The sequence below is a fragment of the Dama dama genome, chromosome 11 (genome assembly GCF_033118175.1).
Source record: "Dama dama isolate Ldn47 chromosome 11, ASM3311817v1, whole genome shotgun sequence".
NCBI lineage: Eukaryota > Metazoa > Chordata > Mammalia > Artiodactyla > Cervidae > Dama > Dama dama.
In genome coordinates this window covers 56041120-56060183 of record NC_083691.1, presented here as the reverse complement: position 1 = coordinate 56060183, position 19064 = coordinate 56041120, and the positions used below count along the sequence as shown (strand labels likewise).

Below are 19064 nucleotides of genomic sequence, written 5' to 3'. Positions count from 1 at the left end.
CTTCAGGATGGTTCTGGACTTCAGGGCACGAGACCTGGGTTTGAGTCTTGTCAGATAAGGAAGGGCCCTTTGGCGGGTCTCTGAACCACTCTGAGCCTCAGTTTTTTAATGACTGTGAAAAGAACCCCAGTTGACTCAGAGGGTTGTGGTGTAGACCAAAGGAGCAAATAAAAGAATAAGGTGTTGGTTGGGGTGTTCCCCCAGGAAAAGTTTTGTATGTGTTAGTCTCAAGTCTGCAGAGAGGAGTTGGACTTGAAGCACCCTGAAAAGAAAGTCTACGGGACTTCCCTGATGGTCTAGTGATTAAGACTCTGTGCTTCCAATGTGGCGGGGGGCAGCGGGGGGCATAGATTTGATCCCTGTTTGTAGAAGTTCTGCGTGCCTCACAGTGAGACCAAGAGAAAGAGAGCAGGATCTATAGGCAGGAGCTAGCAGAATCACATGCCACATTGAGAAAGAAGGACGTGGTTTGTTTATTTTTGGCTGAGATCAGCTTTGTTGTTGTTCAGTCACTAAGTCATGCCTGACTGTTTGTGACCGCATGGACTGCAGCACGCCAGGCTTCCCTGTCCTTCACTGTCCCCCAGAATTTGCTCAAACTCATGTCCATTGAGTTGGTAATGCCATCCAACCATCTCATCCTCTGTCGCCCCCTTCTCCTCTTGCCTTCATTCTTTCCCATCATCAGGGTCTTTCCCAAAGATTCTTTGCATCAGGCCAAACGATTGGAGCTTCAGCTTCAGCATCAGTCCTTCCAGTGAATATTCAGAGTTGATTTCCTTTAGGATTGATTGATTTGATCTCCTTGTAGTCCAAGGGACTCTCAAGAGTCATTTCCAGTGCCACAGTTCAAAAGCATCAGTCCTTCAGTGCTCAGCCTTCTTTATGAGATTCCTTGTCTGTGTTATAAGAAAAACAATTTCTCTCTCATAGGACATATGAAGATGAATAGTGATATTGCTTATAAAGAAGTTTGCACAGTCCCTGGTAACTAATGGATACTCAATAAATAAAGAGGAACTTATAAATCATAGTCATATAGTCTCCAAGGAGCCCAAATGCCCAGTGGGCCAGTTCTGCTGGTCTCCTGTTTTCTCCCTCTAGCCTTTTAGAAGGTCACAGTGGGTAAACAGAAGCAGGAGCCCAAGGGGTGGGACCCATGGCAACCAGAGCCCAGCTGGCTTGCTGTGCCATGGGAACCTTGAGCTCTGCGCTCAGCCTGAGAAGCGGCCCAGCTTAGGCTTGTGGATAACCACTGTGAATAAGGACATTCCCTACACAGCATGGTAAAGATCAGGCTTGCTCAGTTGCATGTAGCACCCAGGCCCATAGTGTGTCCAAGACAGTCCTTTCAGAGCTATAGTATTAACAGCCCCTAGAGGTATATTATGTTTTTTGCAAATCGTTGTTTTGTCACACTGGACCCTCCAATATCAGGAAGTTGTGTCGAGCTTGGAGGCTAATACCTGGCCAGCTTTATGCATTTTTGGACACTAATACACACACACACACACACACACACTTACACTTATGAGTGTGAATTCTTCCAGATGTTTTTTCTTTTTAAGGTCAGGTTTTTATTATTTTTTTTAATCGATTTAATTAGTTTTATTTTATCTATTTACTTTAAAATTTTTTGCCGGCATTGTGTGGCATGTGGCCACACATGGTTAGTTTTTCCCTGACCAGGAATTGAACCTGTACCCCCTGCCTTCGGAAACTTAGGTTCTTAATCACTTGACTGCCCCAGGGAAATCCCAGTATGAGTGTTTTAAGTGTGAGTTTGAATTCTGAGTTTTGATAAATGGACAATTATGTAGCTACCACTGCAGTCAAGATACAAGAAGGTTCCATCATTTTCCATAATTCTTTCACTCTACTTTGTAGTCACCTCTCCCACCATCTCTAGTCCTTGCACAGCTACTGATTTTTTTTTTTATCCTTTTAAACTTTCCTTTTTCAGAATAGCATATAAATGGAATCATACAGTATATTGGTTTAGGGTTTGACTTTTTTCGTGGAGTTGTAACGCATTTGGGACTCCAAATGCTTTTGATTGCAGCAAGTTGAGTGGTTCTGAGATCCACATGGAAAACCAATGGCATTCCTGTAGAACATTAAAAAACCAAGAGAAAATCTAATTTTAAAAACTCATAATGCCATAAAAAAACCTCTTGAAATATATACTTAAGAATAAAGAAAACAAAACAAGTCCAAGGTCTTTATAGAGAAATCTGTAGCATATCTTGAAAAGACGGTAAGGAAGACTCTGTGGAAGGGACCATGTTCATGAAAAGGAAACCTGATGGTGACTCTTCCCAAGCAAATCTGTAATTTCAGTGTACTCTCAATCAGAATAGATAAAGTGTTTCATGGAACTTGACAAGCTGTCATGAAATTCATATAGAAAATCTAAGGGCAAGAATATCAGGATTTAGGGGACTTCCCTGGTGGTCCAGTGGCTAAGACACTGTGCTCCCAATGTAGGTTCGATCCCTGGTCAGGGAACTAGATCCCACATGCCACAACTAAGAGTTTGCATGCTGCAGCTAAATCCTGTATGCTACAATGAAAACTGAAGATCCCATATGCTGCAACTAAGACCCAGTGCAGCCAAATAAATAAACATTTTTTAAAAAGAATATCAGGATTTATTATAAAGCTATGGAAATTAATACCCTGTGGTATAGGTGCATGGTTGGTTGGTAGACCAGGGTAAGGGAATGGAGAACTGAAATAATATCTATACATATTAGAAAACATTACATGTGATGGTAGAATTGAAAATCAGTGGGAAAGAATTTGGTAATTGTTATTAGAACAGTTGGGATCCTTACAAAAAAGCATGAAGTTGAATCCCTAACTCATAACATACATAAAGATAAGTTCCAGATGAATTAAAACCTAATAGTGAAAAAGTGAACCTGAAAAACTTTTATGAGAAGATATATGTGGCCAGGATTTCCTCAACAAGCTATAAAAAAGCAAGCTATAAAAGACTGATATATTTATCATTTAAAATTTAAAACTTCTGTACAGCAGAAGGGACCACAGCAAAGAAAGTTAAAAGGGCCTTTTATTGGGAAAAGATGTTTGCAATCCATATGTCCTAGGCATAATTTATACCCAGAATTCACAAAGAAGTCCCAAAAATCAGTAAGAAAAAGATAAAGAACTGAGTGGGGTGGGGGAGGGAAGCAATATAAATAATTCAGTTAAGGGGGCCAAATGGCCAAGAGGCATAAAACGTTAATCAACTTCACTTGCAATTGAGGAAATATGGATTAAAACAAACTTTAGATACTGTTTCACATCCTTCAGATTGGCAAAAAAATTTTAAACCTGACTGTATTAGTTTGGCAAGAATGGAGAATCCTGTGCTTTCCGATGCAGGGGAACAGGTTTGATCCCTGGTTCAGGAAGATCCCACATGGCACGGAGCAACTAGGCCCATGTACGGAGAACCTCGGCCCATGTGCCACAACTGCTGAGCCTGCATGCTTCTACTGAAGGCTGTGTGCCTGGAACCAGTGCTTTGTAACAAGAGAAGCCACTGAAATGAGAAGCCCACTCACTGCAATGAAGAGTAGCCCCCTCCTCATTGTAACTAGAGAAAGCCCAAGTGAAGCATTGGAGACCTAGCGCAACCAAAAATAATAATAATAATGGAGAACATCAGAACTCATTTATACTGCAGGAAGGAGTAGAGACTGGTATAACCTCTCTGGGGAGTGGTTTGGCATTGTCTGGAAGAAGGTGCTGTGCCCTGCAACTCAGCAGTTCCACACTGTGTGTAAACCCTAGAGTAAGTCACATGTGCCCAGGGAGACTTGTATAAGAATGTTCATTCTGGCTCTGTTTGTAATAGTGACAACTTGGAAAGGACCTAAATATGCATCAATAGAATGGGTAAATAAGCTGTGATAAATTCACATAATGAAATAGTATACAGAGGTTTACAGTGAGCTAGAGTGACTTCCCTGGTGATCCAGTGGTTAAGAATCTGCCTTCCAGAAATAGATCGCCAGTCCAGGTTCAATGCATGAGACAGGGTGCTCAGGACTGGTGCACTGGGATGACCCTGAGGAATGGGATGGGGAGGGAGGTGGGAGAGAGGTTCAGGATGGGGAACACATGGACACCCATGGCTGATTCATGTCAATGTATGGCAAAAACCACTACAATACTGTAAAGCAATTAGCCTCCAATTAAAAGAAATTAATTAATTAAAAAAAAAAAAGAATCTGCCTTACAGTGCAAGGGATGTGGGTTTGATCTCCTGTCAGGGAACTAAGATCCCACACACTAACTAGAGAGCCTGTGTATGGCAATGAAGACCCAACACAACAACAAAAAAGATCTAGAAAGACAAGTCTCAGTATGGATCAAAATTTCAAAACCATAAGTTTGAATGAAGAAAGATTTCAATGGAATACATATAGTGTGATTCCATTTATATAATGTTTAAATAGAAATACATTTTTGTCTGTTTCAGCATGGCTTACAGAGTTAGTAAAATATTAGTGAGAAATAGAATGAGAAACACTGAATTCAGGAGGTTATTTGGGGGAAGGAAAGAAAGAAAAATATGAGAAAAGAGTACATATAGGAGACTTCAGGTCTCTCTCTCCTGTTTTAAGGTTTTTCCATCTTAAAAATTATAGCATATTTATTGAAATGCCAGTAGGCACTCTAGCACCAAGGAGGACCCTTGTGTGACAGCAGAAAGTAAAAATGGTCTTGGAAATTAATTCTCTTGGAAAGTAATCAAAACTGATTTGTAGGGACTTCCCTGGTGGTCCAGTGGTCCATGGCTAAGACTCCATGCTCCCAATCCAGGGGACCCAGGTTCAATCCCTGGTCAGGGAACTAGATCCCATGTGCTGAAACTAAGAGTTCTCATGCTGCAGCTACAGATCCTGCATGCCACGACGAAGATCTAAGATCCTGTGTGCTGCAACTGAGACCCAACAACACAGCCAAATAGATAGATAAAAATAAGTAAATATTTTAAAAAATGGATTCATAAACTTTCATAGAAAAACCTACATAGGACGATAATCAGAAATTGTATATTTTGCATCAGTGCCAAGGGTGCATATTGCTGCCAGTGCTGGGGTCCCAGCAAGGCTGGGAAATGGTGAGGCAGCTGGAAGCAGAGCTGACTGAGTGTTGAGGGGGGAACCTGTGGACTTGGCCAAGATGAGATCAGGCGTGGGCTCACCCTCTTGGACCCTCCGCTGTTGTTTGGCTTGGTGAGACCAGTGAGGGGCTCAGTGGGGCTCAGTCAGGCTTTCAACAGACCTCTTACCTCTCTTCTTGTGCAGTGCTAAGTCGCTTCAGTCGTGTCCAACTTTTTGTGACCCCATGGACGGGCCATGGCCACTAGAGTAGCCTGCCAGGCTCCTCTGTCCATGGGATTCTCCAGGCAAGAACACTGGAGTGAGTTGCCACGCTCTCCCCCAGGGGATTTTCCCAACCCAGGGATTGAACTTGAGTCTCTATGTCTCCTACATTGGCAGGTAGGTTCTTTACCACTAGTGCCACCTGGGAAGCCCTTTCTTCTTAGGAAATTTTAACTCCTTGGAAGTTAACTGGAGAAAGAAGAGAGGCCCCTGGGTCCTGCTCAAAGCAGTTATCTTATGTCATTTAAGCTGAAGGAAAGGAGCAGGGCCCAAGGATTGAAAAACAGCACCTAGACAAGGGTTTCTCCACGTTGGCACTTCTGATGTTATGGACCCGATCAGGCTTTGGGAGGCTGTCCTGTGTGTTGTAGGATGTTGAACAGCATCCCAGGCCTCCCCCTACGAGATGCCAGTAGTGTTCTCTGAGTTGTGATGACCTGCATGTTTCCAGATGTTGCCCAGATGTCCCACTCCCAGTTGGGAACTGCTGTCTCAGAGGTTAGCGTTCACAGGAGGCCCATTGCCGCACCCCCCCACCCCCACCCCCTGCAGCAGCGAAGGAGGCAACCCAGATGAAGCTCCTAGTTTGGAGCAAGGGGAGAAATGAAGAGCAAGATAGCAGGGATGCGGCAAGCAGATACATGGAGGCAGCAGGTTGGGTTGGGGACTTCCGGGGAGCAGGAAATGGCCGTGGGCAGGGGGTGGGTGGGTGCAGAGCTCTGTGGCTCTGGAGCGCCGGGTGGAACTCCGTTCACAGACAACCAGGTGGAGTGTGTGAGCACAGAGCCTCGTTTCCCCTCTACAGAAGGCACTCAAGCCTTCCTTCCCACGCTTGAGCCAACCTTAAGCACTTAAGTGGCTTTATTCCTCCTAAGCATTGTACAGCTTTTCTCTTGACCTTGTAGAGAGAGTTATGTGAATATGAAGTGGGCTGAAGTTCCTTGGAGAGAGGTTGCAGTTGTTTGATGTTTATTCATCCATCAGACATTCGTCCAGCACCCACTTGGGCAGGGGCTGTATCATGTGCTGGGGACCCCACTAATCCCCTAGGCCTGGATGGCCTGACACAGTCAGCACAGGCCGCCCTGGGAGAAGACAGTCAGCCTGTTGTCAGGCTGCCCAGGTCACATCCCAGCTCAGCTCCTGGCTGTTTGTCCCTGTAAGCCTCAGTGTCCTAGTCTGTAAAATGGAGTAGTAAGAATTCTTCCCTGTAGAGAGAAAGGGCAACCCACTCTGGTGTTCTTGCCTGGAGAATTCCATGGGCAGAGAGGAACCTGGCGGGCTACAGTCCATGGGGTCGCAAAGAGTCAGACACGACTGAGCACCTAAGCACAAGAATTCTTAGGGCTTCCCTGGTGGCTCAGATGACAAAGAATCTGCCTGCAATGCAGGAAGCCTCTGTTTGATCCCTGGGTTGGGAAGATCCCCTGGAGAAGGGATTGACAACCCACTCCAGTATTCTTGCCTGGAGAATTCCATGGACATAGGAGCCTGGTGGGCTACAGTCCATGGGGTCACAAAGAGTCAGACATGACCCAGCAACTAACACTACAAGAACTCTTATCCTGTTGATGTTGAGAGGACTGAGAGAATAGACAGCCTATAGAGCAGTGCCTGGCATGGGTGAACACTCAGTGATTTTAATATCATTATTCTTAATGTCTTATTATTAAAACTACTACATAAGAGCTGTAAGAGACTTAATGCGTGTCAAGAAAATCCTGAGAGACAACTGATCAAAGACTCACAGAAGTGGCTCTGTTGAGATGGTCTTAAAGGATTAGTGAGACTTGGTGGGGGGGGGGGGGGCGGGTGTTGGTAAGGTGTGGATTTGTGGGAAGGTCATGCACTAAGATGCAGGCAGAAGAGCAAGCTGGGGGACTTCCCTGGTGGTCCAGTGGCTAAGACTCCAAGCTCCCTTGGTCAGGGAACTAGCCACAGCTGAATTCAAATGCTGCAGGTAAGACCTGATGCAGCCAAATAAATACATTTTTAAAAAATTGAAGAAGAGGTAACCAATAGGAAGTCACACATATTTTTTAAGTTTATTTATTTTTATTCTTTTGGTTGTACTGGGTCTTAGTTGTGACATGCAGGATCTTCCATCTTTAGTTGCAGCATGCAAACTCTTTAGTTATGGCATGTGGGATCTAGTTCCCTGACTGTGGATAGAACCTGGGCCCCCTGCTATGAGAGCATGAAATCTTGGCCACTGGCCTACTGAAAGGTTGTTGTTGAGCCACGAAAAACGCTTCTTGGCCTCCGGAAGAGAAGATTTCAGTCTGGGGCCAGTGACGAAGACAAGGTTTGATCGCTCAGAGCTTTTGTATAATAAAGTTTTATTAAACTATAAAAGAGATAGAGAAAGCTTCTGACATAGACGTCAGAAGGGGGTAGAAAGAGTGCTCCCCTGCTAGTTTTTAGCCAGATGTTATATAGCTACTGGCAAGCTGTTAATTATAGAACGGAGATGTCTCAAAACTCAGAGTGGCACCAGGCCCCTCACCCACAACATTCATTTTGAGATAACATTGGCACTAGGTGAGTTATCCTGGGCCATAAAATGATTGACTTGAATCTTGAAGAAAGGCAGGTTTCCAAGTAAATATATAGTTTCATTAACATAGATTAGGAGAACAATGTATCAGTTAAATATACAGGTTTGAAAGACAGTGTCTAGGGTAAATACATAGCTCATTAACATAGCTTAAGACAAACATTTCCATAAGAAAAGTCCATTGGTTAGCTCAAGGTTTGAGAAAAGTTAAGTTCAGGTAGAACCAGGTGTCATTATGGCAACACAGAATTTTAAAAGAAACCTTTTTAAAATTTGTATAGAGAAGGGGAAAAAAATCTAACACTTGTTTGTTTCCTCCTGCGGCTTAAGAGAGAGAGAAAAAATGTCTGACACTTGCAGCCTATTTCCTCCCCTTGGAGACCCCTGGCCTTCCTGCCTGTTACCCACTCATTACCAGGGAAGTCCCAGGAAGTGACACGTTGTAAGCCTGCAAGTGTGGCTCAGTGGGGAACAGCCACTGGCCAGGAGGTTAGGGTTAGGTCCAGAGCTGAGGGAGGCGGGGAAAGAGAAGGGCCTGGCCAGGGGGACTTGCTCTGAATGGACATCATTCCCAAACCCCTTTGGCATGGATCTGCTTCATTTATTTTTTTCTCCAAAATAGATTTAGGAGAACTTGCCCTTTTCATTCCATTCTCCCTCCTCTGGGCAGTGAAATACTGGGTCTAGTCCCTTACATGCCAGTGTTTCTGAGCTTTCGGAGACTGGAAAGCACAGGCACATTTGTCTTGCTGTCCCTGTGCTGTCAAACGGGAGCCAGGTGGGGGGATGCTGGCAGCCATTCACACCTGAGTCCCCCAGGCAGATGGAGCACAGGCCTCCTTTGTCTTGGCCCTTGTGAGGCTTTCCACCTCTCTGTCCACTCGGGGGGTGTCACTGGCCTTTGGGGTTCACAGAAGAGCTGATCCATGGGTTGTCAGGTCAAGATGCACTTTCCACCTGTCTCTCCTGCAGCTCACACGCTGCCTCAAGGCAGGGGCTGGACACCCTCCTGGCCGTTGCTGTTGTTCAGCCTTGCTTGTTGTTCAGTCGCATCTGACTCCTGGCGACCCCATGGACTGCAGCATTGCAGGCTCCTCTGTCCTGGCAGACGTGACTATTGACCAGGGCCTCTGTGCCAAAGGAGGGCGTGTTTGTTTCTCTGGGGCCTGTGACCTTGTGCTGGAGGCTTTGCTGAAGCAGCCTGGTGCTGTCCAGCATCTCCTCACTACTGAGACCTCAGCCCCAAAGTCATGAGCATCCCTTGGGTGGCTCTGACCCTTGCTTCACCACTTTCTGAAACTTCCCAGAGGCGACACATATTTACCAAGCACTTCCTCTGCCCAAGGGGTGTGAGTTACACTCATAAGCAGACAACATCAAGTCAACTTTGTGGAACTTGTCTTGTGGGAGAGAGAGACATGGAAAAAACTGATGCAAGTGATATGGATCAGAGCTAAGAAAGGAGACCATCCAGGGTGTGGCAGTGAAGAACAGAACAGGAACCTAATCTTCAGGGGATGTTGAGGTCAGGAAAGGTCTCAGGGACGAAGGGAGATTCTCCTGAGTATCTGAGAATATTGCTTAGGGGCGAAGTGGGGCTAGCGGCCGGGGGAAGAGGGGAGGTTGGGGAAACCCCCTCCTCTGAGCTGACTTGTGACAGATCCCAGTGGACTTCTTTGGGCTGCCTGTGTCTTTGGCACTGTGGCCATCTTTTTTTTTTTTTTTAATTAATTTTTTGACATTATATTTGGCTGCACCAGGTCTTAGTTGCAACACACAGGATCTTGGATCTTCACTGTGGCATGCAGGATTCTTTTTCAGTTGAGGCATTCGAACTCTTAGTTGCGGTATGTGGGATCCCTGACCAGGAATTGAACCTGGGCCCCCTGCATTGGACTCAATGGACATGAGTTTGAGCAAACTTCAGGAGATGGTAAAGGACAGGGAAGCCTGGCATGCTGCAGTCCATAGGGTTGCAAAGAGTCAGACATGACTGAATGACCAAACAACCCCTGCATTAGAGGTGCAGAGTCTTAGCCACTGGACAGTCAGTGGAGGTCACCCTCTCTTTTTGAATTTTCTTGTTTTCTTTCAGACTATGTTTTTGTCACTTTGGCTGTCTTATCTAGCTCCTTAGATACAATTTCAGTCTTCCCAGGGCGTGGCCTTGCTCTCCAACGCGGTGGACAGTGTTGGTAAGGAGTCAGGCACAGAGGAGGCCAGTCTGGCTTCCCCTCCTTTATCCCTTACTGGTCATGGAACTAGGCAAGCTCGGACTAGCTGCTCCAGCCTTGGTGCCGTGTCTATGGACGAGGTTCTTGTTACCAAGGCTGTCTGAGCTCGTGTCTGCAGAGCATTTAGTGCAGGGCCTGTGTGAGTCAAGGTTACGAAACCCTTTCCCCTTCCCATTCAGCACCAGAAACAGACTCGGTTCAGTTAGCTTTCTGTTTTTTCATGGAAACCTGATGAATGTGGACTGTCAAGGTATTACCTGCCACAGCTTATTGTAAAACTAAGCCCTGCTTGATAAATAGCATCTGATGGGAGTCCTCTGTATGACAACCCCCCCCCCCCCACCCCGCACCGCCTCCTGGTGAACTAGCCATGGCTTTGGGCTTCCTGAGTGTGGTGTCCCCTTGCATGGCTCTGTCCATAGGGTTGTCACATGCGTTGCTGGCCCTTGTGGGGACAGAGCCAGGATGGTACAACAGCTGGCACCTGAATTGACACGTAGAGGTGACTTCACCTGTCGGGTGAAAGGATGAAACCCTTTCAGCGCCAGCATCCTGTCAATTAATTCATTTAAAAATATCTATTGAGGGGACTTCCCTGGTGGTCCAGTGGTTAAGAATCCACCTGCCAATGCAGGGGATATGAGTTCAATCCCTGGTCTGGGAAGATCCCACATGCCACAGGGCAACTAAGCACCACAGCTACTGAGCCTGTGCTCTAGAGCCTGCAAGCTGCAACTACTGAAGCCCACACACCCTAGAGACGACGCTCCACAGCAAGAGAAGCCACCCCAATGAGAAGTCCGAGCACCACAACTAGAGTGTAGCCCCCACTCACTACAAGTAGAAAAGCCTATGCCCAGCAATGAAGACCCAGCACAGACAAAAATAAATAACTGAATAAAATTAAAATAATAATTATTAAAATATCTACTGAGTCTCCTATGTGGTAGGTGCTGGAAATACACTGTTGAACAAAACAGATCCATTCTATGCCCTGAGGCACTTAGAGGCCAATTGGGGGATGCTGTCAATCAAAACATCACATGCCCTGGTCAAATTGTGCATCATGCTTTGAGAGTGTAGTGGGAAGATTTAACTTAGGGGGAGAGTTCAGGGAAGGCTTCCAGGAAGAGGTCATATGGAGCTGGCATCTGATGAGTGAATAGGCACCAACCTGACAAAGAAGGAGGTGGGAGGGTGTGATGCAGAGATTCCAGAAGGAAAGGACAGAACAGGCAAAGACTCGGCTGTTGGGGGTGGGGAAGGGACAAAGTAGAGAGAATGAGGGCAAGTGGAGCTATGTTATGCAGAGTCTGATTATTTAATGACCTGGTACATGGCCCCAGGTGTGATGACTCAGTGAGAGCTGAAGCCCAAACAGTCACACTGGTGTCATTATTTTTGCTTCTACATCTTCAGAGCAGCGGGACACAGGTTAATGCAAGGTGGGGATTTACCTGTCTGTTGGGAGGAAGGGTTGGTTTGATTGGATTTACAAACTGAACAGCTGATTCTGACTGCAGGATGCTGAAATCCAGTCTGAAGGGAGTGAAATTTGAAGAAACTTGGAGTGGTGTGGTTTTGGTAGAAAAGGAAGCCCAAGGTGTAGGTGGGCTTAAGAGAGCATCTGATGGGGACCAGCAGCAGGGAGGAACATCGGGCCTTTTAAAAACATCTGTATAATTATTAATTTGTAGCTTTGGCTGTGCTCCATCTTCGTGGCTGCAAGGACTCTTTCCTAGTTGCAGAGTGGGGGCTGCTCCTCCCTGCGGTACGTGGGTTTCTCTTTGTGGGGGCTTCTCTTGCTTCGGAGCACAGGCTCTAGGTACACAGGCTTCACAAGTTTCAGTGCGCAGGCGTGGTTGCTCCACCGCAGGTGGGATCTTCTCAGACCAGGGATGGAGTCTGTGTCCCCTGCATTGGCAGGTGGATTCTTATCCACTGGACCACCAGGGAAATCCACTGGGCCTCTAATTTCAGGGGTCTTGGCTGCTCAGCTTGGTTTCCCACCTCCAGAGCCCCCGATCCTCCCATTTTGGGCTTCCATGACCCCAAACCACCCTCCTGTGTTGCCAAATGACAGATGGAAGGAGGGTGGGTGTGGAGTTGTAACAGGTCATAGAGGTTCCGAAGCATGTCCCAGCCATGAGCAGAAAAGCTTCAGGGCCTTCAGAAAAACAACCCAAGCCCCGCAGAAGCATGTTTTGTAGCTCAGAGGATGCTCTGGCACTGAAGACAATGTTTTTCATCAAACAGAATGAATGAAAATCACATTTCTCACTTTTTCCCTCTTTCTCTTCCCTCCAGGCTAATATTTGGCACTCTTTACCCTGCATATTATTCCTACAAGGCTGTGAAGTCAAAGGACATTAAAGAATATGTAAGTAGCACAATTTTTGAGTGGGTGGGGTGGGTGATGATGGGGTTAAGTGGGGGAGGCTGAGCGTGAAGTGGAGGCAGGGCAGATGCCCTCTTTGGTGGGTGCTGGGAGCAGGGTGGTACAGTGTCCTGCCAGATATCACCCAGGAGTCCTCTCCTTTAACCTTGCTAACCTTTAGCAAGGTTAAAGGAGATTCCATACCCTTTTAAGAAGAGTCATGAGGTAGAGGCCATAGGAAAAGAGATGATTGCCTATTCACACAATTTTTTCATTGACTGGTGGTCATGACTGTGACATAATGAAGCATTATTTTAAACAAATGAACTGCTATGCTGAGTAACAGCGATGTTACAAGTGGAGTGTGGAAGTGATGAGAGCAGGGAGGCCTGGCGAGAGGAAATGGTAGCTGGAGCTGGAGGCTGCCAGAGGCCACAGGCCACGGGCTTGGAAGTATGGCTTCATCTCTCTGAGTGTCACTTTCCTTGTCTGGAGTGGAAGGCAGTGTTACTGGGAAACAGTCTTGCACTGGGGGCAGGGACTCGGATCCTAATGTCCAACAGACCCGGTTCAGCAACTCTGAACCCCACCCCAGTTCTGTGGTTTGAGCACCCCACGATCTAAGCACTGTTGCTTTATAAACTTTTAGAGAACAGGAGCTACCATCCTCCTATGGCCGTACCATCCTCCACATGTACCTCCTATACTATCTTCCACAACACCTGGCCAAGGGCTGGAAACACAAGTAGGGGATCAGGAAGACTTACTGGTGGGAGGATTGTGTCACTGTTGGGTGATCTGGGTGCCCCAGTCACAGCCCTAAGTGTTCTGGGCACCTCCAGGCAGGAGAATCGTCAGACTACCACTGATCGACAAAGGCCTGTGGGGAGTGGGGGGTGGGGGGTGTCCCTCCCCAGAAGGGACAGAATCCTCAGTCAAAGTACAAAGGATAGAGATTTTTGTCATCAAAAGACAAGTTAAGTCCTGGCTCCGTTGTTGATTGACAAAATACTAGATACGAACTTTAACTTCCAAGAGCCTTGATTTCCTCATCTGAGCAGTGGGTTGATATCAACAGTCCCAGCCCTTAGCGTTGGGAGGGAAAAAGGATCTTTGCTCTCCTTTTACTCAGAAGAGGTCACTTGGCAAGTTAGGCACAGCTAAAGAAATCACTCAGAGCAGTAACCTGCCCTGAAGTTATTTTCTTGGCTTTCCCATGATGTCTTTAGGATGGAACCAGCCACCTCTAGATCAACTCAGCCAGACCTACCTCCACCCCCTCAGAGTTTCCCAGAATGGCTTGCCTGGCTTGCATTTGCTACCATGCAGGGGATCCAAATGGGGCATGTCCCCTCTGGAGGCTGGGTCCTGGATAAGTGTATGTGAAGGAATCTCAGAGTGTGAACTATAAATAGCAGTGAAGTTGCAAGCACAAAACTTCATGATTCCTAGTTGACTTGGCCTGGGGGACAACACTGGGCAGCCTCCTCCACATCTCCCTCCCTTTCTCCAACCCCTTCCAGCCAGGGACTTGGGGACACTGTGCCCAGGAAGGGGGCGAAACTGGGGTCACCACGGTTCAAGGTCTCCTTGATCCTCCGCTTTGCAGGGATACAAAACTCAATTCTGTCCACTCATCCGGGAGACAGTGAACCCCGGGGAATTGTTTTGCCCTGATTAAACTCAGGGGAGCCTGGTGCAGGACTAGAATGGCAATTCATTAATTTAAACTGAAAAATATAACTGACAGGCAGAGCAGCTGTTTATGTTGGCCGTGCTGTTCTCAGGAGGGAAAGCTTGAGTTAAGATTAGCCAGTTTCTCGGTAAAAATGGAACTGCAAGGAAAGAGCCCAGTGGTATTAAGGGAGACTCCTTCCTTTTTCTGGGATCTCTCACATGGCTTTAACTCACACACTTGCGTGCACACTTACACATTCTCTCACACTCAGACTCACATTCACTTCTTTCCTTCCTGTTGACCAACAGACCCCTTTGTCCGAGAGAGAAACCTGAAAACTTCCTTTGACTCCTGCCTCTCCTCACCACCCATCCCCACTCACACACCCGGCTGGTAACTATGACCCTCCCTCTCTATCGTCCCAATAATCTTTCAAACCAGGTCTCTCCTTTTGTGCTGCCCTCTCTCTTCAATGAGATCTTCCCTGGTGGCTCAGACAGTAAAGAAACCACCTGCAGTGCAGGAGACCTGGGTTCAATCCCTGGATGGGGAAGATCCATTGGAGAAGGGAATGGCCTCCCACTCTAGTACTCTTGCCTGGAGAATTCCAAGGACAGAGGAGTGTGGCAGGCCACGGTCCATGGGGTCTCAAAGACTCGTCAGACATGACTGAGAGACTAATACTTTCTCTTCAATGAGGCTTTCATCATTGTTCACCTGAATATCCCCGTGTCTTCCTATATCCTTTTTTTTTTTTTTTTTTGTTGCCCCTGTAACAAATTACCATGAGCTTTGTGGCTTGAAAGAACACAAATGCAGGCATCCCCTGGTGGTCCAGTGGTTAGGACTCCATGTTTCCATTGCAAGGGCAGAAATTTGATCCTTGGTTGGGGAACAAAGGTACCACAAGCCCTATGTACAGCTGCCCCCACACCCCTGCCAAAAAAAAAAAAAAAGAAAGACTGAAAGCAACCAAACCAAAAAAGCAAAAATGTACTATCTCACAGTTATAGAGGTCAAGTCAGATGGGTGTCCCTGGTTGAAATCAAGCCTCCGTTTGGAGGCTGAAGGGGAGAGCCCACTTCCTCGCCTTTTCCAGTTCCTGGAGGCCACCTGCGTGTCTTGGCTTAAGCCTCTTCCTGCACCTTCAGGGTCACCAGTGTTGCGTATCTGACACACAGTACACACAGTATTGTGTATTCTTCTGTAATCCCGTCTCCCTCTGGCTGGGAAGGGTTCTCCACTTGTAAGGATTCCTGTGATTACATTGGGCCTGCCTGGTTAATCCAGGATAATCTTTCCATCTGAAATCCCTTAACTTAATAACTGCAAAGTCCCTTTCATCATATAATGTGACATATGCACAGGTTCTGGGGATGCAGAAGAGGACATCTGGGGGAGGCTGTTGTTCTGCCCACCGGATCCCTCCCTGCTTCCTCCGCCTCCTGTCTTCTCAGGCTCTGTTGTCTACATCACGTCTACAAGCCCTTGAGAAATGGAAATCTATTCATCTCACTCCCCCGGGTCCTTTCATGGCTGCTTATCCCCTGCAGGATCAAGTTCCGAACTCCATTAGATAATGTTGAACCTTGTTGATCTTGCGCCTTCCTACTCTCTAGCCACTTCCCTACAAGCATTCAGCGCTTCTGAGCTCAGCACCCAAGGAGTGGTCTGTGGACTGGCATTATCCCACATCATCTGGGAGCTTGTTAGAACTTGGAATCTCAAGCCCTACCCAAACCTCTGAAATAAAAATTGGCATTTAAAAAAATTATCATTTAAATTTATTTTTATTGTATTTATTTACTTTCAGTTTTTTAATATTTATTGGCATATAGTTGATTTACAGTGTTAGTTTCAGGAGTGCAGGTAACTCTACTCAAAAATTGGCATTTTTAACAAGATCCTTAATTTGAGAGACACTGCTCTTGACAGTCATAGCTTTTTATGTCTTTCCAAACTTACTACACTAGTCAAGGTTTGATGGGCAAATGCTTAAACAGAAAGGAATTTATAGGGCTTCCCTGGTGGCTCAGACGGTAAAGAATCTGCATGCAGTGCAGGAGATCTGGGTTTGATCCCCGGGTTGGGAGGGTCCCTGGAAGAGGAAATGGCAACCCACTTCAGTATTCTCACCTAGAGAATTACACAGATAGAGAGGCCTGGCGAGCTATGTCCACTGGGTCGAAAAGAGACATGACTGAACGACTAACACTTTCATAGAATTAACTAAAAGGCTAGGGAAAGATACTCAGAAATTGGGGAAGGTCTGAGAAGGCTAGATGATGGCCAAGCTTGTGCTGCAGGAAGGGTCTGGTTAGGAATCTGCTGCCCAGGTCGCCACTACCAAATTGGCTGCCAGCTGCCCATGCCTTTGGAACATTCTTGCCTTTGGAACATCCCATGAAGATTCAAAACCCTGGATAGGGACATTTGATTTTTCCAACTCTGGGTAATAGACTTTGCCTTCCATAAAGACCCACATGCTGGGAGATGCCCTCCAGATTAGAAGGCTTTGGATGCTAGTAGTTCATAATTTTTTTTTGACACACCATGAGGCATGCAGGATCTTAGTCCCTTGACTAGGGATTGAACATGTGTCCCTGCAGTGCAACCCAGGAGACTGCCAGGGAAGTCCCTGGATGCTAGTAGTTTTAAAAATACACACACACACACACACACACATCCTACATCTCAGAGATACTGCATGTTTGATTTTAGACTACAACAATAAAATGAGTATCACCAAAAAGCAAGTCACATGCACTTTTTAGTTTCCTAGAGCATACAGAACTTGTGTTTACACTATGCTATAGTCTATTAGGTGTGTAATAACATTATGTCTAAGAAACTATATACACCCTTATTCAAAAATAACGCTGTTGGAAAAAATGGTGCCAGTATATCTGCTTAACAAATTTTCAATTTGTGAAAAAACTCAGTGTCTGCAAAGAGCATTTAAAAAAAAAACAATAAAAGGAGATATGCCTGTATATTATATATATGAAACTATATAGTGATCTATATTACAGTTATTTCTTGGGCTGCACAACATCTGCATCCACTCCTTTACCTAGGTTTTGGCTTTTTAAAAAATCCTTCCAGAACAAGTGGAAGATAGAACACCCTTGTTGAAGTATTCTTCAGAGAAGATCAGGAGACCACTTGAGGCCAGAATAAAACTCCTCACCAGTTCTTTCCAGGTTGGGACACAGTTTTGAGAGGCACAGTCCCATGACAGTCCCCTATGACAGTAGCCTGCCAGGCTCCTCTGTCCATGGGATTTCTCAGGCAAGAATCCTGGAGTGGGTTGCAATTTCCTTCTCCAGGGGATCTTCCCAACCCAGGGATTGAACCCAGGTCCCCTGCATTGCAGGCAGATTCTTTACCATCTGAGTCACCAGGGAAGCCCTCTTCTCTTCTCCAAGGTTGTGGCCTAAATCTTCATTCCTGGGGAATCTGAGGCCTTAGTGGTCTTGCCTCTGGAGGCTTGTGGTAATGATCCATTGACTTTTACCTCTGAACAAAATGATGCTTGCAGATCCCCTAGAGCAGAGGTTCCCAACCCCCAGGCCACAAACCTGTATTCATGGCCTGTTAGGAACCAGGCCACACAGCAGGATGTGGGCAGTGAGCAAGCACGTGAAGCTTCATCTGTATTTACAGCTGCTCCCCATCTCTCACATTACCGCCTGAGCTCCACCTCCTATCAGATTAGCAGTGGCTTTAGATTCTCATAAGAGCACAAACCCTACTTTACTTGAACCATCCTGAAACCACCCGCCAACCCCCATCCATGGAAAAATTGTCTTCCAAGAAATTGATATTGGTCCCTGGTGCCAAAAAGGTTGGGGATGGCTGCCCTAAAGGATTCTTAACCTCCATCCAACCTCCTTCCCACCACATTGTATAATAGCAACTCTAGTTCCTCTTCATAAGCAGTATCAGTTACCCTACAAAAGCCCAGTTCAGTTCAGTTCAGTTCAGTTCAGTCACTCAGTTGTGTCTGACTCTTTGTGACCCCATGGACTGCAGCATGCCAGGCCTCCCTGTCCATCACCAACTCCCAGAGTTTACTCAAACTCATATCCATTGAGTTGGTGATGCCATCCAGCCATCTCATCCTCTGTTGTCCCCTTCCACCTTCAATCTTGAAAAGACCAGCATCAGAGTCTTTTCAAATGAGTCAGCTCTTTGTATCAGGTGGCCAAAGTATTGGAGTTTCAGCCTCAGCATCAGTCCTTCCAATGAATATTCAGGACGGATTTCCTTTAGGATGGACTGATTGGATCTTCTTGCAGTCCATAAGCCCTTTACTATCTGTTTCCTAATGACATAGTGGTCTTGAAATGGCCAGGTGACCTTCTAGTCTCTGCTTCTACTTCATCAGAACCATTTTATATCCCTGGTGGAAGCATCCATCCTTCAAGTACTAAAATTATTAAAAACCAGAGCTCAGAAGTTTGAGGGTGAGAATTGAAGTGTTATGAGTGGGTTAGACCAGTGATTCTCAAACTTTAACATGCGTATGAATAAGCAGAGAGTTTTATTAAAATGTAGAACTGATCCTTTAGCTCTGGAGTGGGACCTGAAATGCTACACTTCTAACAAATTGATTCTACATTTCTGACAAACTCCTTGGGGATTCCAATGTTGCAATCTCATGAACCATATTTTGAATTGCAGGGAGCTAGCATTAGGCCTAATTCTAAGAAACACCACCCTCATTTCCTTGGTTCCTGAACCTTTAGATTCTGGCTAAGATGCAGTATCATGTGTTGGTCACTAGTTCAGAGAGGAAACTGCATTGCCT

At 46.1% G+C, this 19064-nt stretch overlaps 1 protein-coding gene across 3 annotated transcripts in view; it reads left to right on the top strand.

Moving 5' to 3' along the window:
* REEP1 (receptor accessory protein 1) overlaps positions 1 to 19064 on the top strand; it is a 149240-nt gene that overhangs the window by 67648 nt on the left and 62528 nt on the right. For all 3 annotated transcript variants that reach the window (XM_061155284.1, XM_061155286.1, XM_061155285.1), the window contains exon 2: positions 12504 to 12576. In XM_061155284.1, the coding sequence (XP_061011267.1) occupies positions 12504 to 12576 (73 nt within the window). The remainder of the gene's footprint in view (positions 1 to 12503; positions 12577 to 19064) is intronic.